We start from the raw sequence: 24,585 nt of genomic DNA, 5'->3' as shown, positions 1-24,585 counted from the left end.
GTCACCACCTTAGCAATTTATAGAGAACAGTATGGAGAATATGCATGCCAATTTAAGGGTGTTATGGGTTAAGTTCAACAGATAATGGCACACATTTTAATGAGTTAATGGAGTGTTACCCTCGGGGCTCGACAATAACAGTAGCCAACTAGCCACAGACTAGTAGAAGTTCAGTTTTAGCAAGTAGTTTTCAATTTGTACTAGCCATTTTGGCTAGTAAACAAACTGAAATTGTTGTAACAACTAAGTTGTCATTAGCCACTTGGCTAGTAAGTTGAAAAGTTACTGTCAAGCCCTGACTCTGTTTTAATACGATTAAGAAACATGATGTTTGTCAGTTGAGTTGAAATCGTGTTGATTTTTTGGCAGAAAGTGCAGCATGAACATCCCATCAATAAAATATCATTTATCACTCATGACCCAGAAGATAAGAAAGTATTTGGATATGTGTGCAGTCAGCCATGTACCACTGGACATAAACTTTATGCGATTAAGGCTGAAAAACCTGTAAGTATAAAATATTATTATAATTATGTTAACTTATTATCTGACTAGATACTCCGTAGAGTACAAATAATGCCATAGATGAGTACAAAATATCACGTGGTATTTGTACTCCAGAGAACCGGTTAAACAGGTTTTCTTGCATCGCGCAAGCGAAGAATTGAATTGAAGTTACAAAAAAAAAAAAAAATTGTGGACAATTTGAATCTCATTTCTGACAACAAAGAGTCGGAATGGCTAGCGAATATAGATCCAAGTTTATTAGATGAATCAAATAAAGAAAAACAGCTAGACGATCAAGAAATTTCTTCATTTATTGAAGAAAATAGAAACAGCCACACGACAATGCGCCAATTCTGTACCATTTCGCATACTTCTGTCACGCACTCCCGTAAATTAATATCTGCGAAATTCGCCCGCACTGAAATAACAATTTGGCGTGTTGGATAATAAATAACTTCTTAGACATTTTGTTGTGTAGTATTGCTGAGTATTTTTACTCATTATTTGTATTTTGACAAGCCTGTAGGGCTCGTCAAAATATGGTACAACTCATAAAAATACTCAGCGATACTACACAACAAAATGTCTAATAAGATATATTTATTTATTTAAAAGTTAGTTTAACATAGACCTGGGCCCAGGCTTTGGTTTCCTTAATAATATACCTGATTGGTGGTTTTTTTAACTTGTATGCTCTTACTTCATGAAAAACTGAGATGGCATGCAATATCTTAAAGAGGCTATTTCTTCTAATGATCAATCAAACATTTATGCTTGCAGAAGATTGGATAATAGATATCACCTGACTGAATCTGCCTCAGCTAAAACTGACAAATGTATAAGCAATAGCCTCTCTTGGGGGCAAAATGTGCACAGGTATTTGTCTGCAGACATTATCTGTTCTGAGATGCAAACACTTTTCTGAGAGCAAAGCTTGAGAAAACTGTTAGCTTCAAGGGACAGTTAATTTGCAAAGACAAACACTCGAGCATATCTTTGCACAAAATGAAGGCTATTCACTCTTTGGTGTTTTCTGTTACAATTTTTTGAAAAAAACAAAAATATGTCTTTTCATCTGCAACAACAGCAAAACATTATCTCATCTTGTAAACAAATATTCCTATCCTATCAGACATAAGAGTTGAAAATTGGGGAATATCACTTGTGGAATATCCTCTGATTTTCCTGAGTATTATCTGGGGCATACATACCTAAATAACCTTTATTAACGTGTCTAGTTGTTCTAGTGCCTGTAAGCACTAGTTGGGGACACCCTAAAACTACATTATATCATTAAAACAGATTAAAAATACTCTAAAACTAGTATACTAATTAATGGCACTAATGGACATCCTAAAACAACATTATATCATATATATATATAATTATATAAATACTTTAAAACATTAAAAAAGCCCTAAGATATGCGCACATTCAGTTACCCAGAACATAAGCGGCATTCCCTCCCACATCCTTCCAGAAATGATGTTACATCCTTCTTACGTATCATAGTCCTAAAGGATGCCAAATTTTCAATATTTTTCTCCCCCTTGCGGCTTAATTTTGACCACAATTGTGGTCCGAGAAATCTGAGAGAATGTCTTCCATAGGTAACAGTATTAAACCGAGGTAAGACAAAATCTGCATTTCTTAGGTTATATCTCTTATTATTACATGACTCAGGTAGTCAGAGGGCCAATAACTAAAATCAACCAATCAAAAGGCTCTATTGCCGGTCCAATATTCTCTAAGTATTGGACCGGGCACTGTCCCGAATGGTCCTGAATGATACCGCACTTGTGTCCCTTTGAACTTCAGCCGTATAATAAATCTCTTATTAACCAAGCTTGCTCGGGACCGTACTGAAAGAATATCGGCCCACTGTCTTTTTTGTACGGACCTTGCTGCGCTCGGTCCATACTGTCAAGACCTCGGGCCAATATTCTCCCAGTACGGCCCTCGCGCTTGGTTAATAAGATATATGTATTGTCCTCATTGATATTAAAAATATCTGCAATTTGGTCCATAGTTAATTTGTTTTTAACTTTAAACATCAAAATTAGTATATCTTGCAACCTCCTGTTTAGTATAGTGGTTAACTTAGCTCTTTTCAGCAAGGTTTCATAACTTTCTGTGGTAGTATTGTACACTAGTCTCAAGGCTCTTTCTTGTAGACGCTCCAATTTACGACTATCTGATGCCGTGCAAAAATGCCACACTAGGTGGCAGTAGGTAAGATGTGGCAAGATAACTGATTTGTACAAAAGTAGTTGGCATTTACTGGGATAAGATTCTTGAGCCTACTTAATATTCCGATCATCCCACCAACTTTCTTACACACACTATGTATATGATCTCTAAAATTTAGGTTTTCTTCTAGGTTTACACCCAGAATCTTGATGGATTGTGACTGTTACACTTTTTCACCACCAATATCCAGATCAATGTTTCTTTCTCCTTTTGGATTTCCAAGAACCATAGCCTGATATTTGTCGCAATTAACTTTTAAAAGATTATCTTGATACCATTTGGTCATCCTCTCACCATCATCCACCAGAATCTTCTCCACGATTTTCGTAGTTTCATTTGCTACAAAGACCTGATGGTCATCCGCATACATCAAGTTGTAGGCATCAGATATTATGTTAGACATATCATTCTGGAAAATGTTCCACATAAGTGGTCTAAACGTGCTTCCCTGTGGACATCCCCTCTTCACCATAACCTAGTCGCTTGTTACAGAACTTATCCTTACTCTATTCCCTCTTCCCTGAAAATATGATCGTATGAGTTGTATGGCTTTATCAGAGAACTTGTAGAACTTGTAGGCCTGCAGCTTATTTATGAGCAACTGAGGGCTAAGAGAGTCAAAAGCCTTGCTCATATCAGATGACAATATGCCGACAATTTTCTTACTGTCTAGTTCTGCTCTCCATGTTTTGGTCATCCTTATCAGCGTAGTTTCACAGCTATTCTTTGCACGATAGGCAGTGATAGCATTGCTGAGTCTGTCATCCATAAACTTACTGACTTGTTGGCCCGGTAATTCTTCATAGACTTTATTCACACATGGCAGCACCGTGATAAGTCTATAGTTAATATCCCTTTGTTTATCATTTTTCTTATATACGGGTATCCATTCTCCACACTTAAACTTTGCTATCCATTCTCCATTTCTGATTGCTTGATTAAAAATCACAGAAAGAGATGGAGCCAACTCTTTTGCGCCCACTTTAAGGATCCTGGGGCATATTCGATCATGTGATCCATTCAAAGCAATTGTGCAAGCAAAGTATAATTATAACTGGTGATATTTCTCAAGCAATATTCTCCAATTTTCAAATCTTTTTTATGATAAAAGTCTCTGTGGGAAATGCAACTATTGTAATCTGGTAAGTCTGCCTACTGTATGTTCCTGTTACTGTTAACCAGTATTTATTGAGTCTAGCAGCACCAAAAATTCACTTAACTATAGACAAACTGTGTCACGATTTGCCATCACTTTTCTTATCTTTCTTTATTCATTCGTCACAGGCAGGGACTATCACTGGTACTTTGTATGAGTTGTTTCAAGTTGTATTCAAACTTCGACAAGAGGCTGGATTAACAAAGAAGGCACCAGACAATTCTTCTCAGGTTTCAAATGGTAAAAGTCTTGATATTTTTGTGCTTCACTTTCTATATCAGACAGAGTGCAAAAATTAGGGTGAAATGTTTTTATTTCAAATAAAAAACATAGAGAAAGAGTAGTTTAATGTTAGAGCTCTCTATATACCTTGTAAATTCATTGAATGGTGATTGGAATTTATGTATGATAATTATATTAAGGTTGTAATTGTGATTTGTGCATTTTTCAGGTCCAAGTTCACAAGAAGGAATTTATGAGGTATATGGAATAGCTTTACCTAGTACTTTACACCCAAACATCAACATCCATATTCTCTATATTGTTCTCTTTACATTTTCCATGTTACTGACAAGGAGAATTTGTTTAACAATCAAAGCTTCTTGGGTTGGCAATTATTTCCTTTATTCTCATGACCTTACTAAATGGTTTACTAGTACTTGTAGTAGTACGTGTCTGTTATGACTATTCTCAATATAGAACAAAACCAGATCTGGTGCATTTCAAAAATGAGTAAAAATGATTATTTAAAAGTTAGTCTTAAGCAGCAAGAGTTGTGTTTGTTTTTTTTATTTCATGCATGGGATGATTATCAACTGTCAATAGTTACTGAAGTCAGAAACATATGTAATCTTCAATTGTTTTAAATGGAAATGAAGGGAAAACTGAAAACAGTCAAACCTGTATAATAAGCAGTCAGTTTTTAAAGTCCCCAAGTTTTTTCCTCTTTATAACAGTGCTGTAATTTTCCTCTCTACTAAGCATTCACCTCTACTTTAAAGCAGTTGTGGTCATGCTTTGCTGCATCTTAACAGCCTGTTTGTAATTTAATTTAATTTAGTCCATTTTCACTGCATTAAATTTTGCAGTGGGGTCGGACTAGAAAGGAACATAGGAACCATTCGTGCTAGTCCCCCCTCCCACCCATCCCACCCCAGGGGAGGACATCCATCACACAGTAATCTCGTGTGTGGGAAATTAACGTCTCCTACCCCAACCCTGCAGGAGACGGGACCTCCATTTATTTGTCCCTATCCGAGAAGACTAGAATATCTAACCATTTCTTGATGTTATAGAAAGGTAGCAAATTCGTCTCATAAGACCCTGAGTGTTGGTCCGGCCGGGGTTCAAACCCTCGACCTCCTGCACAACAGTCCAGCGCTCTATCCATTGAGCTGACCGGGAGGTGGTTGTATTGTCTTATACTTGTTTTGAATACGCACTTAAAGTAAAACTAAGGATAATCTTTGTTGTAAAATTTATTGGCATAAAATGGGTTTCATCATTTTTTATTATAATACCCCTATTCTGTGGAACTTGTTTTCAGCAGTCAATCTGTATTAAGCCGCCACCCGACCATTCCCTGTGGGTAACTGCTTGATAAGGTTTGACTGTACAAATATCACTCAGGTTAGATGTAAAGTCAAAAGTGAATAGTGCCTTGTGATTTTCAGTCTGTAATATGTTGAGAGTTACACATGCATGTGCAAATGCTTTTCTCCAGGTGCCTTATAAAAATGGTAAAAACAAACAAGCCACACCCAGTGCACAAGCTGATCATGAATATGAAACAGTGGCCTCACCAGTGAATAAAGTTGATCCACATTATAAAGTAAGTCATCCTAAGTCTGAAGAGAATTTTTCCTCTGAAAAGCTAGCAATGCTCAATTTGAAGACTAAAATAATTAGATTACTTTTTCTTGTTGTAATTGACAATTATTTGGCAAAGGCGAGGTGAATATCGTCAAATAATCCCCCAGACGAAGTCGAGGAGATTATTCAACAATATTCACCAAACCTGAGGCAATTAATTGTTTTTAAATTAGTATAATTTCAGAGCTGAACAACAGAGAATTTTCTAAAATCATAACATTTTAGTAACATTTATTAACATTTTATTTTAACATTTTATATAAACCGCGTGGAGCAGTTTATATAGCGTCATATAAGGAACTGCTCAACCAATCAGATTGCTGGAAACTCTTTAGTCAGCTCTGAAATTATACTAATTGTGGCATAGAGGACAACTTGTCGCCTGATGTACTATGTCAAAATCATTATTTTTATTTTTCTTAGGTTACTTTAATGCACAATTTGACAAGATCACCAACTGAGATGTTTTCATGTTTCATTAGGTTCCAAGGACTCCACCTGTTCAGTCAAAACTTCTAGAACCTCCCTCTGAAAGTTACAGAGAGGAACCTGAGGTTAGTCTGTTTACAGTTGACCTTTGAACTCCCACTGAGTTCGTGAATGGGTCATTGTGTTTTAACAATTAAGAGACAGTCTGGTAAAGGTACTCTTGACTAATGTGACAAAGTACTAACCAACATTACTTGCATCTGTGTGAATAGAGTTCACTATTTGGGTCTCGATTTAACTAACCTCTATATAACAAAGTCCTTGGTATACCAAACAATACTACAGTTTCAGCCAGGTTAAAGTTGCAGTAAAATGTATGCCACAGAACCCCAATATAATGAACCCTCGATGTAACGAACCATTTTCCCCGTCCCTTGGCACGTCATTAAATCAAGGTTCCACTGTATTTGGTAGGCCTTGGTATTATCTACGATGCATGTTATTGGTAGCAGAGAAAAAAAAGAATTTTTTAACAAGGGGTTGTTTCAGTCATAAATTTTATATCAAATTTCCATAATGACTCACTTAATGGAGATTGACCATTGAATTATAGGTAGTAATGTGTTATAACAATACTCGCAAGACATATTTCATTCTATAATTATTATGTAATTTGTCTTCCATGTTATGCTTTACAGACAGCACAGACTGCACCCTCAACAGGTTTCCCAGCTTCCTTTTCTCTTCCCAGTTCAGCATTCACAAATAAGGTATTTATCGCTAACAGTATTTTGCAGTGAATGCAGATTTCATCAGGCTTTAAGTCCAAAGAGCCACAAGGAACAGGGAGGATAAAGAAAGCAAATGTTTAGGTTGTGCAGCATTAAAGGGTTGGCAGTAGAACATTTATGTAATGTCTCTTTGATCCCTGATACGTGATTCAATTGGAATTTGAATTCTTAGTGTTTTCTAAGGGGAAATATAATGAAGTGTGTGAAAAACTGTTGGAGCAAGGACGAGTACCAATTGTAAACTTAGCCCTTTTTGATGCCAGGTGAATGAGACTGCTCTCACCACCAAGCCTCCCTTCCTGTTGCCTTCATGATATTTGTGAATGAGACATTTTGCCTTTGCAGGATCCTGATCAAGTTTCACAGGTATCTGTGGAGTCACCATTTCCTGCCCATGATGGCACCAGTGCTGACTTGGCTTTCTTCGGCTCTTCTGTGTTTGATCATGCTGTGGGTGAATCAGGAGCAGCAGACACAGTATCTGTGGCATCAGCTGATATGTCAGTGGTGAGAAGTGGTTCAGTGTCATCCGGGTCATCAGAGACACATTCTCAGCACACCAAGAGTGGACATTCAAGGAGTGGTTCTTTGTTGAATCAAATGGGTCCCAATGAAGGATTTCAAGCTGAATTTGCAACTGCCTTTGAGGATACAAATGTATGGACACCTTCCTTTGGTAACAATGATGGACAGGGAGAAGATGAGTCACCAGAAAGTAAAAGACTTGAAAACAAACCAGCTCCTGTCCCTCCTTTTACTGATACCAAGAGAGAAGAACAATTTGAAATGCAATCAGCTTTGGAGACATCAGCTGGTTTAGAAAGCAGTTCTGACCCTTTTGCACCATCAAATGGGTCCACAAGACTGAATGAAATAACCCAGTCTCCCAGTGAAAACTTGTTCACCGAGTCATTTGCAACATTTGATGCATCATTTGATAAAGCTGAAGTGAAAAGTGATAAAGAGAACCCCTCCTCTTATGACCCCTTTGCTGCCTCAAGTGGTCCTCAAGAAAAGGACACTGCCTTTGGAAGTGCAGAGGGATTTGTCTCAGAAAGCAGTTTTGATACAGCTTCAAGTTCTGGTCAGTTTACTCCACAACAAAACAACCCTGCCATCGTCAAAGATCAAAGCCAGGAAGACAATGGTGATGAGAAAACAGTTGAGTCTGAGAGCTCAGGTAAGACTGTTGAAAAGGCAGCTGTGAGTTTCTCATGGGACAATACATTTGGAGATAGAAACACAACTTCTCAAACCGAAACAACTCAGAGCACCACTACAACACAGGGGCAGTTCTCTTGGATGGAAAGTTTTACTTCTGAGGATGTTGAAACTTTGCCAAAAGCTGATCCTAAAACTTCAACAGGAGTTTCTTGGGATGATGCCTTTGGTGGAGCTGTTGCAGCTGAAAAAGAATCTTTGAACCAAGCAAAGGATGCTTTCTCTTGGGATGATGCCTTTGGTAAAATTGGTGCAGATGGTAGCAATGAGCAATTTGACCCATCACCATTTGGTGATCCTTTTTGTGCATCATCAACAGTGGAGTCTAGTAGTGATCCAATTGATGAGTTACAACAAAGTGATCAGCCAGCATCACAACATGCTAAACTTGATAATCTTGAGTCAGGTGGCTCAGTGTCTATTGTACAACCAGGGTCACAAGCTGATGTTCCTCCTGATGAAGCACTTCCAACTCTGGCATCCAAATCTGAAAGCGACACATTTGTCTCAGATACTTGGGGATCTGGTGATCAATCTGAAGATCTGTGTGAAGAGCTGAAGATTGCTTTTCCAGGACCAGACACCAAGAAGGAGAAGGCAGACATGAAGGAAAGTGATGAAAACTCAGAGCCTGAAATCAGTAATCTAAGTGAAAATGTTTTATTTGGTGCAGAAAATGCATCAAGTGAATTGCCGGCTGGTGAAAATAAGGACTCAACTAATGATATGAATCAAATGGACGATGCACTTACCTTTGCAAATGAAGAATCTCCATCCTCAGATTCCAAAGAGGAAGTGGTCAAGAAAGAAAAATATGGAAATTCAGAGGGACAACCTTCAGAGCTCCATATCCAGGAATCAAGTTTTTCAATCTCCCAACGTTCCACTTCTCCAACTGCCCCTCCCCCTCTTCCACCACGCCCTGTAATATCAGCCCCTCCCCCTCCTCTCCCAGCCAGACCTGCAAGTTCCAACTCAACCTTGTCACCTGGAACGTCCCCTATTAGTCCCCAGACATCCACAGGGTCACCAGGGTCAAACTCTCCACATCAAGGGAAGAAGGGAAGTGCAAAGAAAACCCCTCCTGCCTTGCCACCTAGAGTAGATTTGAATGAGAAATTGCATAACAGTTCTTCAAATAAAAAAGAGGCATTTCCAGATCCATTTGGTGGGGATGTATTTGATCAGAAGTTTAATGATAACAAAGTGATAACTCAAGATGGCTCTTCTGATTGGGCCACATCATGGCCTAATTCACAAAAAGTTTCTTCTGGGGAGAAAGGCAAAGACCTTTCTGATCCTTTCAGTGAAGACTTTTTCACAAACTTTGACTTTCCTCAAAAGTCAAGTGGCACAACTGTTGATCCTTTTGCTTCAACAAAACCATCCTCGGGACTATTTCCATCAGAATTTGGAGAAGAGGAAGGTGAATTTGATGGTGGAGATCCTTTTAAAAATGACTCTTTTGCAGCATTTTCTGCAGCTGATCCTTTCAGTGATGTAAGTGACCCCTTTGCAGACAAAGGAGTTTTAGGTGAAGATCCATTTAGTGACAGTCCACGAAAGCCACAATCCGGAAATGCTTTTACCCTTGAGGTTTGTATTTTTATTTTTTTTTTCTCCAAGATTGGTAAATTTCATAATCTCGTAAATACACAGTCTGACTTGATGAATCTTTAATTTTCACTCCACCTTGATTTGAGATTTTGCATTCTATAAGTATTCTACTGAATCAGTATGATTTATTACTGGCATTATTACTATGGTTATTCTGATTATCAGTTTATTTGATTTTATTGGTATGGTCTTCATTGTCAGTGAGGGAACTGTGGCATCACTTTTTAAGTCAAAATAATAAGAACTGACTATATGAAATACCTTGATGTGGGTTAGAAGAAACTTTTGCAGCAGCATGCAAATAATTTGGGTTCAAATAAAACCAATCGAAAATACACTTAGGTACTTACTATGTTCTCACACTTCTCAAATCCACAATTAAAATATGTCAGGACAATATTGTATGATATCTAACTCATTTAAACAGATTTGTAGTTATCCTTGTTCATACAATCAATTTTGAATATACCTGATGATCTGGGATGAGAGGCAATTATTTTTTTCTCTTTCCTCTTATTTTTATAGAGCTTGGTGGCATCCGATGAAGCAGATTCTTTTGCCTGAGAAAGATCACAGGTATTTACCTGTACATTTTGTATTTGTAACATTTTTATGCAGTGAAATGAACTGAATATTTTGTTTACTCAGTAGTGTGAGGTCTTGTGATTTTAGCACTGAGCAACATTAATTTATCATTTACTTACCTTGCCTATCTGTAAAATTAATGCATCACGTTAATTTTGGGCTCAATCAAAACTAGAACAAAATTGGTTATCAACAGCCCAATTTGAGCACTAATAGGACTGTATGCATCATTCTTGTAATTGGGCAGTGTATGCATCATAACTTATTTAACACTATCATATTTCATCCTTTCAGTGACAAGATACCAAGTACTATTACAAGTAAAGATCATGGATATTTTTTCTGAGAGATGTGATGTTTGTATATGGATTAGATTAATTACTTAATCTGCAGTAATAAATGCAGATAATATTTTATCTTTAATATCAGGGTAATAAGATTATTAAGTTAAAGATGTAACATAGTATTAACATCTAAAGATGAATAATCTGGGTGTGGAACTTTGGTACTGAAAATGCATTTCTAGTAATCTATGAGCAATCTCTTTCCAGTAACTGAATGTCAAAGACTCGCACAATTTTAATTTCTTTTGTTCATGACATGCACCAACCACATTTAGTACACTGTATGACAAAAACAATAGTTTGATCGATCCATTAATGCATTAGAACCATGTTTAGAAACTTACCAGTAATGGAAAGCAATAATGTTGTTATCAGCTAACAACATTTAAAAGTTATCACAAGTTTATTGTGCAAATAACACACAAAACTAAGCTTACTTATTGTGTTGACAACATATACGCTGGTTTGATAACAACTATTTTGAGATAAGCTTACAATTTACAAGAAATTATCTTGTTGTTATGAGGGAACATGACTGTTAAGGTCATGTGTGAAGATGGTTGAGAACTAAAGCTGAAAATTAAAAATTGATGTAACAGGAATACTTCGTATCTAAATGTTAACAAGAAAGTCAATCACTCTATAGAGAACAGCAAAATTATTCTACAGTTTTGTATGCTTGCCTCTGCTTACTGCAAAGTGTAACTAGAATTCTGACATTTTATTTACTTCTTCATTTTATTTACCTGTCTTAGTAATGATATGCTGAATATTCTGATCAGTAATAAAAAAAGATACAACAATGGTCACTTTGTTGGCTAGAATGTATTTTGCAGACATCCCTCTTGGAGTTAACCCAAAAATATTTTTTTGATTTTTTTTTAGTTAGAATTAATTATCATTGCTGTAATTAAAAGTGTTTGCTAATAAAGTGTATGACTGTCATATTAATTTTAGTAGTTGGTTGTGATTTAAGAAGCAGCAATAATTTAAAATGAAAACTGTTGTATATGCATTTCAAAGAAATGGCAGTTAGATAATACTATGTTTGGTGTTATAATTAATTGCAAAGTAGGTGCTGTGAATGTCAATTTTGATAGTAACAACTGTCAGTTGTCTGCCAGACATTTGTCCCAATTTGAACTTGGATAAATTTGGTGTCAGATCAACCATTACTTGCAGGTTGATGTTCTTCTTTTTTATCATCAACTTTCTGCTTGACAATGTAATTATATTGGAAGGAGAAATTACATATTGGTTACTTTTGAGAGTTAGCCTTTTACTCCCAAGATCTCACTAGTAATTCTCCTTACTATCTGATATACAATTCCTGATGTTAGTTCCAAGAATTTGGTATTGGATCAACTAATCCCTTGCTGATGTTTTTCTTAATTCTCACTATTTGTGTGCCTGATGATGAACTGATATTGTAAGGAGAAATTCTGTCTTGGTCACTCATGGTGGTTAAAGGGTTAAGAAGGTCTAAATCAGAATAGATATTGCTGTTAATTAATCAAGGGAAATGTGTGCATCCCTTAATAAATAGACCCCCATTACTTCCCTGGCTGGAAATCTTGACATTTCAAGGAATTTTGAGAGGTATCTAATGGTGGGTGTGGGTTTTCCTGATGACATAACAATTCTGTGAGAAGTATTTTAGTTTTTCCTTGTGATTGGGATGCTTTTTCAGTGTTCCACTACCTGATAAGTTGTCAGACAGCTTGGCAAGGGTACAAATGAATGGTGAACAGGAAAATGTTAATCATAATGTGAGTGTGTAAGACTGTTGTTAGTGCTCCAAGCTGTGACTGTTTTGGTTGCCAAATGGAGTAAAAAACTTGTGGTACCGTAACTAAATTTGCAACAAATTTGCAGATTGGGGAAGCTGTTGCATGGTCATGTAGTGACTTGGTATTCATGGTGTATAGTTAAATTTATATTAATATCTGCACACAGTATTTTGTAGTACAAAACAAATCACCTTTTCAGTGTTTTTCTAGCACCTGAAATACTATGTAAGTTCCAACTGTTGACTTTAAGAAAAGTTGAGTCAGATGCTGTAGTTGTCTTTGCACTGGCCAAACATTTGGCTGTGATGCATACCCTTTGAACTGTTCTTTTATTTGAAAATGTTTTTTGCAAGTTGTTTAAAGTCCAGTTTTGCAATTGTGGTCTGCAATGACCCATCAGATTATGTTCAAGTTGAGTTGTACTAAAACTACTGGACTGAGTACAAGGAAGATGTCTTTCCACAAATTTCTGGTTTCAATTGTCAGCCCAGCATAGTTTGTATGTAGAACAATAACTAGTTACGAGCTGCACAAATTATTTTGCTGCATACCAAAATGGTGGGGTTTACACCATTACAAATAACCTCATCAGTAATAAAATGTAATGCAGTATAACTGGCATGGTTCAATTTGGCTAGATATGCCAGAATCAAGAGGGAACAAAGTATTCTTCATCATTGTAGGATTCTGAGAGAAAATCCTCTAAGGCTAAATGAGACTATTTATTAAAACTGGATGATAATAAATACATGAAATTATATTTATTAATGACCTGCAATCACTTTGAATACACATCTTTTGAATTCCTTCAAAGAAGGTTGTTACGGATTATTTACATGATTGTACAAACATTAAGCTAAGTTAAGCTTTCAACCTTAACTTCGACAATGTAAATCCTTCATAGGAATATACTCTCGGGAAACCCAACAACTCCATAAAAACAATTGAATGCAAATTTCAGTTTATCAAAATGCAACCTCAGTGGTTTGCATCTTAACCTTTAAGGAAGAAAACAAACAGTGTCAGGTCATATTACAACCTATGTTCATGCAGACTGTTATTCAAATGAAATTCCCTTCAAATATTATCTGGTGCAGTAACATAAAACACCCTTCTTTGCTATGATGCATATTACACACCAAGAACACTTTAATCCTAAAATGCCCTGTGAATGCTAGTACAAACTTGTATTGATGTAGTACTTCTTCCAATGTAATCATAAAGTCACATGGACTAAAGTAACTATTTGCATTTTATGAGAGAATCACCCTCCCTTTCATCTATTCTTTCAGAAGAACAGACAATGTGTATATAAGAAAAATACAAGAAAAACAAGTAGACATGAGGATGGTCTACCAGCTAGAAGGGCAAGCTAGTAATGGTGACAATTTTAAGCAATAAAAAAGAAATTGCGAGGCTTACATTAGAGGAAAAAAATTAAATTTGCATACTCATAAGCAGAGAAAAAGTTGTGTATTGCTTCGGATGAAAATGGAAAGTCAACCAATCTCCACAAGATTCCAAGCAACTTTTCTCTTTAAGACTCTCCACCCTCACCAAATCTTTTTCTTATCCTCAATGAAAATAACTTACTAATCCATAGCTACCAGATAATTGTCTGGGCATCTAGGCTTTCAAACTAACATTAGCAACAGTGCTGAAATAGCTTAAAGAAATTGTAAGCAAACTGAAGCTCACACTGAATGATAGTAGATGTAAATTAATTATTGTGAACATCTGAAGAAAAACAGCTGTGCAAAAAAAGGCAAACAGGGTGGAAATTGGAAAACTTCCAAATTTCTGATATCCTGCTGAGCTTAAATTCTACAGTCAGTATTCCATGATATTTGGTATAAAACCTTGTTTGTTACTGTCATCATGATCTTCACCCAGATATACATCTTGAGGTTAAAAGTCAGGAATAATATTTCCTAAAACAAGACCACTCATATCCTTACCTTTCAATAACTTCTACATGTGCTTAGTGGCAAACATCTTTTATTAAGTAACATTTAACCTGTGACACTAATAATAAATAATTTTCACCTGAAACTAGTGACAAACAAAAAAGTAAAACTAACAGAGTCGCATCCAACATTTTGTATCGACATCAAATCCAACACTGCACTGAAGTTAGCTTATTATTGCATTCATATTGCAAGCACAGGTCCTAATTACTTGTCACTATGTATGAGTGTCTCTATACTATAAAACGAAATACAATCTTGACAAGGAATTTTTATGAGTTGATAATTTCATCATTCAAGTATCACATAAGGTAATACTTGTAGAGCACCATCACTAGAAGGCATAACCTCTGTCCAGTCATACCAGGAACCATCATCACCAAATCTCCCAGTAACTCCATTTGCTTGAACATTTACATCTAATACAAATTCTCTGGCAACAGGTGATGTGGGTATTTCATGTTCAACAGGATGATCTGACAATATGTTCACTTCTGTTGTGTCATCATCATGAGAAGAACTAACACTATTTGACTTGTTGTATCCACTGGAAGTTTTATAAAATTGCAACGAAACACCCTCTCCTGTGTCAGTTACGTTCTCGTGCATTTTCTGTGAACTACAAGGGAGATTTTCTGGTACATCTGATGACTGATCATTCCAATTTGATTCAGTAGTTGCTACTCCACTTTCAATATTTAATTCATCCAATGTTTTGACACTTAGCTGGGATTCAATTCCTGAATCTACTGAGAGGATATTGCTCTCTTCTGGGCTCTGTAATGATAAAGTACTCTTGTCTCCACTCTGTGGTGTAGGAGGTTGAGAAGGAGAAACAGTTGAAATATTTCCTTGATTGTGAATATCTTTAATTTGTGGTAGTACACCAGAATTTGGAGTTCCAGGATGACTTTCACAATCATCTGATTTTGAGAACACAACTGGAGAGTTTTCTGAGCTGGAACAACTATTACGTTTTCTTTTGACCCCTCTTTTCTTTCCTTCGAGAATTTTTGATTTTCCTGCCCTGTCAACAGATGGGGAGGCAGGTTTCTCAGGGTCCCTAACAGTCCCATTTATCTGTGGTGATGACAATCCACTGCCATTAATTGGAGAGTCTGCATTACGCAATGTCTCAAGGTGGTTAATCACCAACTTCTGCCACTTTTTCACAAGTCCTTTGGCCCTTTTGGCTAATTCTTCATTTTTTGTTTTCTTTCGAAGAAGGTTGATTGTCTTTCCCAACCGTGTTTTCTTTTGAGAAAGAAAACCATTTGGTTAGTAACTGGAAAAAAAAAATTTCTATGCAAACTATTACCCGGTGTCAGTAAAGTAAGGGAAATTCTATGAGAAGTTGGTGAGGACAGATAAGCCTCAGGAGGCAATTTGATAAAGAACTAGTCAAGAGTATATTTGACTGGCACGAAGCAGGACCTACAAGAAAATGACAGTCCACGTTGGGACAATTTCAATGCATTACTACAACCTTATCTCTTAGAGATGTGATGGCAGTGTTCTGGAGAAATAGAAATGTTAGACCAGTGTCTGTAGGTGTAGATAACTTTCTTAATTATGACCCTTGAAAATATTCCAGAAACGAAAAAATAAACCATTCAATTTTACGGTCAAATTCACTAACACTGAGTACAATTTAACAACTGCCATTTCACAACAAACGCATATATTACAATGTTCAACATTGCATCAGGTTTCCCTTTAAATACGAGACATAAAAACAATCAAGGTCGTTTCACTAACACCAGCAACAACAGGTTGGAAGTACTAAAAGTTTAAGTTAAAGTCCAGGTGATGAAAATCAACAAGTGGAAAACGGACGCAGCAGTAAAGCATTTCCGCTGGTGCTTTCAGAAGAGGCACTTCATGCAAATTTACAGGCGAGTAGGCAGATGAGACGATTAGGAGTTTCACACATACGTTCACCATCGTTGATGAAAATATGATCTCACGACATCTAGAAAATAATCTAATTTTTTAGACTGAAAAATATCTTGAGACGTTTAAAACAAGTTCTGTAAGTGTGGTGTTAAGAGAACGGAGTGCGAGTTATCCGATCACGATCCAGAAGAACGACTACCTTCCGGCAAGTTGGTCAAATACTCACCGTGCAAGTATCCTAAACTAGTGCAAAAGCAGAAAAGTAAAGAATAAACTAGCTTTTCTTCTCAATTATCAATTAACGGAACTCTAGTAGTAACCACAGAACTCGACTTAAATAGAAAAAACTCGTTCGATCTAAACTTGCCAGTATATTTCGATTCCACAATGTAAATTTCACTTTTCGATTCCCTCGATGCCACTTTGAAAAAAAAAATGAACAAGCTAAAACCACGCAAAAAGAAAAAAAGAAAACGGTCTCCGTTTGATCACAAATGTTTCTGTATATTAATCTAAATAAAGGCGTTTTTATGCTGTTTCTCATTTCCAAGAAGACAACCTTGAGAAATTCTCGGAAAAGAATAAACTTCCGTACATGATGTTCCTATCCACGCTGATTGTAAGAAATTCTCTCTCTCGGTGATTAAAATAAAAACTTCAGAAACAACAAAAAAATTACAGAATTAAATTTTGCAATCGTTGGTTGGGGGAAAACTCTTCTCGAAGTGTTTCATATATATTACGGAAGATCTGAAGCGACCTCCTTCGAATCCTTTCACATGCGGTTAACAACACGGACGTTTACCATCAATTGTTTTACAACCGTAAAATTAAGTCATCACTCTACCGTTTGACAGAGTTTTAAGATTTTATATAAAATGTTACAATTAAATTTGTTAATTTTACCTCAAGAGCCTCTTTCGTTATGGGAAGGCGCTCTAAAATCGTCACTGCCTCAAGAACGGCCGGCATGTCCAAAACCTAACAAACAACCCGTGAGGAGAAAAACCGTCAATTTCACGGCAGAGAAAGAATCAAGAGACCTGAAAATTTACTCACATTTCCATCAGTATCTACTACACGGTCTAGGCGGGTTTTAATCTCTTGAGGCGAGTGCTGCATGGAGTTTGCAAGCGAGAAAGGCTACCACCCTGACCTTCGCCATGCGAGGCAGACCAAGACATGACGGTCGATCAACAAGAACCTACAATATATTATGGGATGCTTGACGTCACACCGCACTGATTTTTATACCAGAACAGAAAGATCGCGGGCTCATTTTTAACGTCACTCTTCTCGTCCCAGCTCTCTTTCTGTTGTTTCCAATGAAGGTTTTGTTGGTTTCGCTTTGCTTACGGTTTTATGCCTTATGTGATGAAGATGAAAGTGACGTGTTTTTAGGAGCATTCGTTTCCTGAATACAAAAACAGGTCATTCACCGCGGCTTGACAATCCGAAGAGGAAACTAAGAGTTCAAAAATTTCAATTAGAAGAGATAAAAATGTTTTTCTTCATAATCCTATTACGCACGCCAATGACGTCAGCAGACAAATGCCTCGAGACTGAAAATTTTCCTTCACGATTGACTGCGAACTTCTGGACCAGTTTGGCCGTTAGTTTTGTGATTTTTAATGTGGTTTTTCAGTTCCATTCCAATTGAGATAGGCTTTAAGGAACTCTAAATGAAAAGTAATTACCGTATTTATTCGATTATCCGCCCTAGTCGCTTATTCAATTTTTGGATTTTGAGAATGGGAGCTTATTCAAGATTGTCACCTTTTTCAGCAAGTGTAGTATGTTTATTTTGCAACGAATAGTAAATGCTGATAATAATAATGATAATAATAATAATAATAGCAATAATAATAATAATGATAATAATAATAGTAATAATAATAACAATCCGTATCAAAAGAGACTTCCTAAGACATAAAACTGTAAAAACGAACGATAAAATCCGACGTTTCTGAGTGGTCATGACTCCATTATCAAGGAAAATATAAAAGATCATGCAAATTGCTACACATAAGGCGTTTATGGCGCGAAGAATTAACATAAGAGAGTGCGAGGATATTATAAAAATACTTTCACACGAATGGAGTTTGATTGCACGTTGAGATTTAGCTTTAACGCTCTCCTAAAACGCATTTCGTACACTAAGCAGTCAAATTTGTTTCTGCATTTCTTAAGCACTTCAAAACGCTTTTGCAGGTCCTGGAGTATTGTCCCGTGCATGTTCTTATAGTGTTTGGCAATGGCGGAGGATTGTTGTTTATGTCCTTTTACACGATTATGTAAATGTCCGCGTGTGTAACCTACATAACCCGCAACACACAGGTCACCTAGAAAACCGTAAACAACACACTGCTGATTTACAATCGGTGGCTTTTGGTTCCTTCACATTTAATTCTTGTTCAATTTTCCGGCTCACAAACACAGGCTGGATGGTGGTGTGTACTTTTAGGCTGTTTCCTCACAATATCTGCTGAGACTTGGTCTTTAAGTGGTAAAACCACTCGAATCGTGTCGTCTGTCTCTTGAAGTGGTGATAAAGGCTGCTGTTGGTCGCAAATTTTGGAGTCAACGAAGCTTTTGATGGTAGAATTAACAAGATGTTTGTAGAATTAACAAGATACTTCAACCGTGAGAATACTGATTTCAAACGGTCACATTCGTCCATAGTTCGTAGCGATTGTCGACAAAGGGTTTACTAAGAACTATGCTTGATCGAGCACATCGTTTATCTTCATCTTGGACACACTTTTCCGGGCGACCCTAAAAGCTGGAACGGTGAAATGGCGAATGGCGGAAAAGGACCCCAAATCCTAAAATCTGGAACGGCGGAAAATGACCCCAAATCCTAAAACCCGGAACGATGGAAAATGACCCCAAATCCTAAAACCCGGAACGGTGGAAAATGACCCCAAATCCTAAAACCCGGAACGATAGAAAATGACTCCAAATCCTAAAACACGGAACGGATGACAGGGTATGTTGCACAAATTTTGTACAAAGACAGTCAATCGCTTGCCTGATTCATTCCCGCGACGACAACACGCGTGACCAAACTTAGACTGGCGTGAGAGCAAGAGAGGTTTGCATGGGACGGTACAAAACGTGGACCCCCCTTCTGGACCCCCTTCTGGACCCCTTCTGGACCCCCTTTTGGACCCCCTTTTGGACCCCCTTAAGAAAGGATGAAAACAATAGGTGTGGGAGTTTTTCGCATTTTGTATGCAATCTCGACATTCCTGAAGTCATCGATAAACAATCACGACCTATTCTTGCCAAACAATCACACACCTTACCTTCAACATTTCACCATAGAGCTCTGTGTATGGTATCCACAATTATTTTGGTCAGCGGTGGTAGCCAAGGACATGTGATGATGCAATCAAAATGGTGGAATAATCTGATCGGTCGATTAGAGGAAAAAACCGGAAGTTTTGTAGCCTTGTGCTGAGGTCCCCACTCTAACTTAGAAACAAAATGGATTCCACAATAGCACACGTGAGAATTAACATTTCTAGTGGCACTTTTTGAAGATTCAGGCAAATGTTTGTAGCATGAAATGCCACTTTGATGATGACCTCCTAAGTCCCACCAGGTATTTATTGTTTTCATCCTTTCTTAATCTAGTTAGAGGCGTCCAGAAAGGGGTCCAAAAGGGGGTCTAGAAGGGAGTCCAGAAGGGGGGGTCCACGTTTTGTGCCGTCCGCACTATAAGAACATGCACAGGACAATACCCCAGGACCTGCAAAAGCGTTTCGAAGTGCTTAAGAAATGCAGAAAAAAGATTTGACTGCTTAGTATACGAAATGCTTTTTGGAAGAGCGTTAAAGCCAAATCTCAACGTGCAATCAGACTCCATTCGTGTGAAAGTATTTTTATAATATCTTCGCACCCTCTTATGTTAATTCTTTGCGCCAAAAACGCTTTCTATGTTGTAATTTGCATGATCTTTTATATTTTCCTTGACAATGGGTCATGACTACTACGTCGGATTTTATCGTTCGTTTTTACAGTTTTAATAATAACAATAATAATATTAATAATGAATGTTACTTAACCAGAGTGACCTCTTCAGCATAGAATGCTGATATCAATAAGGGCCCTGCAAAAAAAAAAAGCAAAGAGCCTTAGAAGCCCAAAAACAATCACGAACTTTAAAAGTAATTGGACACAAAGATACGACAAAGCAAGGTTTTGGAAATATACTCTGAAGAAAACTTCGACTTCGCGAAGTCTCTTATTAGTTCAATTGGTTCAAGCCAATAAGTGAGTTCTCTGGGGCTGCCTCCCACTGCTGTCCGATCGCGAAATCGAAAGGTCGGAAAATGGGTTTGTGGCCTGGGAACCATATAAAACTTGCTGGATGGGGTTATTCGATATTTCCGAGTGGGAGGGGAAGGGAGAAGGGGTGGGTGCTTATTTACTTTTTCTGCCTTTAGGGTGGGTGCTAATTCGAGGTTGGGCGCCCTTACTCGGATAAATACGGTATTGGGAAGGATACTCGATTTGGAAAGCGATTTTCTTTCAAGTTTTAAAAGCGACTTAAAGAGCTTTCAAGTGAACAAAACTACGATTCCAAAGCGCGATCTGAAATAAGAATGGACGAAAGTGGAGCTTTGTTAATTTCGGTCCGTCCTTTCTTCCGGTAAATATTTTTTTTAGGGGTAGACCTTTCTTGAAATATTGTGCAATTTAAATCTGACAGCTTTCAGAATTTTCAAATTAAAACAACGCTCCGCAGTTTTCTGGCCATAAAGTCGAATAAGGAACAATTCAAGCACTGTGGATATTTTGCGCGGGTCGCACACACATAAGCAAATCTGACTTTTTTCGCTTCTGAATATCATGTTTGGTGTTTATTTTAATTCTGTTTCGAAATATTTCAAGGTCATTTTTGCCTTTCCATTTAGTACGCAGTTATTTGATCGACCCCGCAACGACTTTGAAATCTGATCGCCAAGTATGCACCGCGATTCTCATCTAAAATTTTGACTTCTGAGTACATTTCACGAAGACTATTTTCTCTTTAGTCTGGGAACAAGTTTTTGAATTTTTTCAATTCCATTAGAACTTGTTTTGGTTGAAAGACGATTTATTTCAGATTTAGCGTGCACTGGCTTTCTCAAAAGTTTTGAATTGCCATTCATGGCTGGGTTGAAGACAATGGCTCGCCCGCTCAAAACGCACCATTTTTGAACGTAACTTCGACTAAAAATTTTCGAACTGAAATGGATAAAGGCTCCCGTCGGCCAATTTTCGTTACTGAAACGGATTCTGTGAAAGAGAAGGTTAAACTGCCATTTACCATGCGTTGATTTTTGGTGGGTGGTAAGGATTTTCAGAAAATCGCTCTTGAAAATGAATTTGATGTTAAAAACGACCAAATTTTGTGCATTTTCAAGTGCAAAAGGTTAATCCTTCTATCTCGTGAATGTCCTTGTAGATAGATTATAAATTTAAATCCGTGTGTTAATTTAAAATCCTGTGCTTCTAAAACTCAGAAAAGGGAGTTAGTTTACGAAGTCTAGTGCACTGACCAATTTTGGCCCATTCTTCTCGCTTTCAAATTTGACAGCTTTTGCCACTTTATCGGTTATGAAAAACCAATGACGTACACGCATTCTGCCCATAGTATGGCATACGTCAGCTATGCATTCATGGAGCTATGAAAAACGAGGGAAGTTTGGAGAAGAGTAACCTTACCTTTCCAAAATTTTCTTCAAATGTTCCGAAAATCCAAACATAACCACCGTTTACTTCTCTTCCGTGAAGTAGCATAATCGATAGAAGTTCCTCTCTTCTCTCGACCACACCGTAAGTCAAGAAAAGTTTCCTAATTTGTAAAGTTTCTCAGTTACCTATTCTTGTACAATGCAAGGAGTGATGTGCTTTCACCAGAGCTTAATTGAACAATGAGCTTTTCCGCCGAACGAAAGGTTGTTATGTTTACGTCTGTTTTCAGCCAATGAATAAACTTGACGACCGAAACTATGGAGCATTTTTTATTTTTCTTCTCTTCCCACTCATTGTTTTCATTCTCAACTTTTATAACTTTGCAAGAGGTGTTTAACGCAAACGCATAGTGCGCAGTCCAAAAGCTACTGATACAACAGAAATATTTTCTAGAACGGGTTACGTGATGAAAAACAACTCGGCGATTGTAAATAACAAATAGTTTGTGATTGGTTCCTTGGAATCCATGCAGACATGTTGCCAAGTCTGAAAGCGCAGCTTCCAATGCATCTTTATTCCTCACAATTTTAATCAACGAGCCTTAAGGGCAGAACCCGTACTTTTATCGGTGATTTTTGTTAAAACTCTCCGTGTTGCCGGCATACTGAGTGTTAATACTGCATGTGGCTACTGCTGCCGCGTCCCACATATTTATGAGTACTCTGTTCCACTAGAGAAAGATGATTCAAGTATAAAGTGACTAATTGGCACTCAAATAATCATTAAATGGTTAGAAATAATCACATAAAAAATAACAATAGTGGTAATAAGTGATAGCGATGACAACTTTTAGGGGATAGCTCAAGAACTTCACCGTTCTTCTATCGGTCTATCTTCTAGGCTCCAATGATCATAAAACTAGGCTTCTTTTAATTTCAATTTTGCTGTTAATTACAAATTGTTTTCTTATTTCATTGCAATTCCATTTTATGAGACTTTCTTTTCATACACTAAGGCATTTCATGTTGTTGGATATCCCACCACTCCTCCATTCCACCGTTCTATCATTCGATCGAATAGGGTCACCTGTTAGACTCGTATCGTATTTCCGACTTTCCTCGCTTCGCAAATTTAGCGACTCCTTGGAGCATTTGTCGCTGATTTAAATGGTAAAAAGCTCTCTTTGCGAATTTGAAATTTTTCTTCAAAGTTCCAGGATGTGCAGACCAAACCTATTTCGATAATTCTGAAAGGAAAAGTCTTTTTTCAATTACGTGCTGGAGACGCCACTGTGATATTATTTTGGGATGTTTATCATCTTTTGTGTTGTCACAGCAAGAACTGAAAAAAAAAAAAAGACTGTCAAAGATTGCAGGTGCTTACTGGTATAGTACAACTTTTGTAGCATTGAAAAGAACAAGGGGTTGTATAATGATGTTGGAAGGTAGTGTTGTAGAATATTTGTCTCGCATGCAAAACAGAAAACCTGCCGCATCCCACGTATTTATAAGTGTCGTGTTCCACAAGAGAAAGATGATTCAAGAATATATTGTCTAATTGACATTCGACCAATTGTTGAAATGGTAACAAATAATAATATTTATAATAATGACAGTGATGACATAATAATTTTAAGGGATTCGTTCGAAAGCCTCATGGTTCCCCTATCCCCTGGGCTCCAACACTGATTACCTATTCTTCTTTGAATTTCGCCTGTTAATTGGAAATAATTTTTTCATTTATTGCAATTCCATTTTTGAGACTTTTGTTGAAAGTTCTGAAAGTATTTGATGTAACCCAAAACCTTCTGTCAGTAAATACTTTTAACACCTATAAACCCTGAAAATGTTACATCCTGGGCTTTAGAATTGTTCCTTAAAAATTCGCAAAGCCTTACTTGGTGTACGGTTTGGTTCTATTTTTCAGCAGATGCTCTCGTCGCTTTAAGAGAAAGAAGAATTGTGGTAATCTCAAAGAACATATGAAAACTTGCTAGAGCATGGTAGCCATAAATTTTAAATTGATCATCATAGGGTTATTTTCAAAGACTCGGGTCTCGATAAGAAAAAGAATGAGATAAACACTAACTAAGAATTGATAACTTACACTGTGGCCATATGCCCCGAGGCCAAACATTGTTGACGTAATTTCCGGACGATTTCTTGGGAAAAGAAATTTCTCCAGGAAAAAAATAACTGTCTATTAGAGGCGTGACAATTTTAACCAGTGTTGCGTGACAGAGCCGTTTATTTTGGTAGGAAATATAATTATGCAGCCCGTATTTTTTTCGTTGTACTGCAGACAAAAGGCGCAGCAACTACCCCCTATGGCTAGTTCACCTGACTGGTGTTAAAAAAAGCTCCATTAATAATCAAATTATTTTCGATCTAATTTTAGTTGAGAGCTAAAATACTGCGAGAAGAACACAAGGTGAGGCTACAAACTTAATTTAATGTCTGCAAGGAAAAGCGAAGA

The 24,585-nt window shown here is 37.2% G+C and overlaps 3 protein-coding genes across 3 annotated transcripts in view; 2 read left to right on the top strand and 1 right to left on the bottom strand.

Annotated features, from left to right (window-relative positions):
* Window positions 1-11,723, top strand: part of LOC111326800 (uncharacterized) — a 29,814-nt gene extending 18,091 nt beyond the window's left edge. The window contains exons 5-13 of the mRNA XM_022930872.2: window positions 370-507; window positions 4,042-4,153; window positions 4,365-4,393; window positions 5,637-5,744; window positions 6,268-6,339; window positions 6,913-6,984; window positions 7,351-9,822; window positions 10,369-10,419; window positions 10,723-11,723. Coding sequence (XP_022786607.2) covers window positions 370-507; window positions 4,042-4,153; window positions 4,365-4,393; window positions 5,637-5,744; window positions 6,268-6,339; window positions 6,913-6,984; window positions 7,351-9,822; window positions 10,369-10,407 — 3,042 coding nt within the window. The 3' untranslated portion in view covers window positions 10,408-10,419; window positions 10,723-11,723. The remainder of the gene's footprint in view (window positions 1-369; window positions 508-4,041; window positions 4,154-4,364; window positions 4,394-5,636; window positions 5,745-6,267; window positions 6,340-6,912; window positions 6,985-7,350; window positions 9,823-10,368; window positions 10,420-10,722) is intronic.
* Window positions 11,724-13,308: 1,585 nt separating this feature from the next.
* On the bottom strand, window positions 13,309-17,649 carry LOC111326827 (uncharacterized). Its single transcript, XM_022930906.2, has 3 exons — window positions 17,485-17,649; window positions 17,332-17,406; window positions 13,309-15,783 (listed from the first exon to the last, which is right to left on the bottom strand). Exons 1-3 carry the CDS (start codon window positions 17,545-17,547, stop codon window positions 14,821-14,823), a joined length of 1,101 nt encoding a protein of 366 aa, XP_022786641.2. The 5' UTR covers window positions 17,548-17,649; the 3' UTR covers window positions 13,309-14,820.
* Window positions 17,650-24,394: 6,745 nt separating this feature from the next.
* LOC111326801 (transient receptor potential cation channel subfamily A member 1) overlaps window positions 24,395-24,585 on the top strand; it is a 34,218-nt gene continuing 34,027 nt past the window's right edge. Inside the window, exon 1 of the mRNA XM_022930873.2 lies at window positions 24,395-24,540. The gene's annotated coding sequence lies outside the window, so the exon portion shown is untranslated. The remainder of the gene's footprint in view (window positions 24,541-24,585) is intronic.

The sequence above is a fragment of the Stylophora pistillata genome, chromosome 11 (genome assembly GCF_964205215.1).
Source record: "Stylophora pistillata chromosome 11, jaStyPist1.2, whole genome shotgun sequence".
Taxonomy (NCBI): domain Eukaryota; kingdom Metazoa; phylum Cnidaria; class Anthozoa; order Scleractinia; family Pocilloporidae; genus Stylophora; species Stylophora pistillata.
The sequence above is the reverse complement of the archived record's forward strand: the minus strand, read 5'-3'. Positions and strand labels throughout refer to the sequence as shown.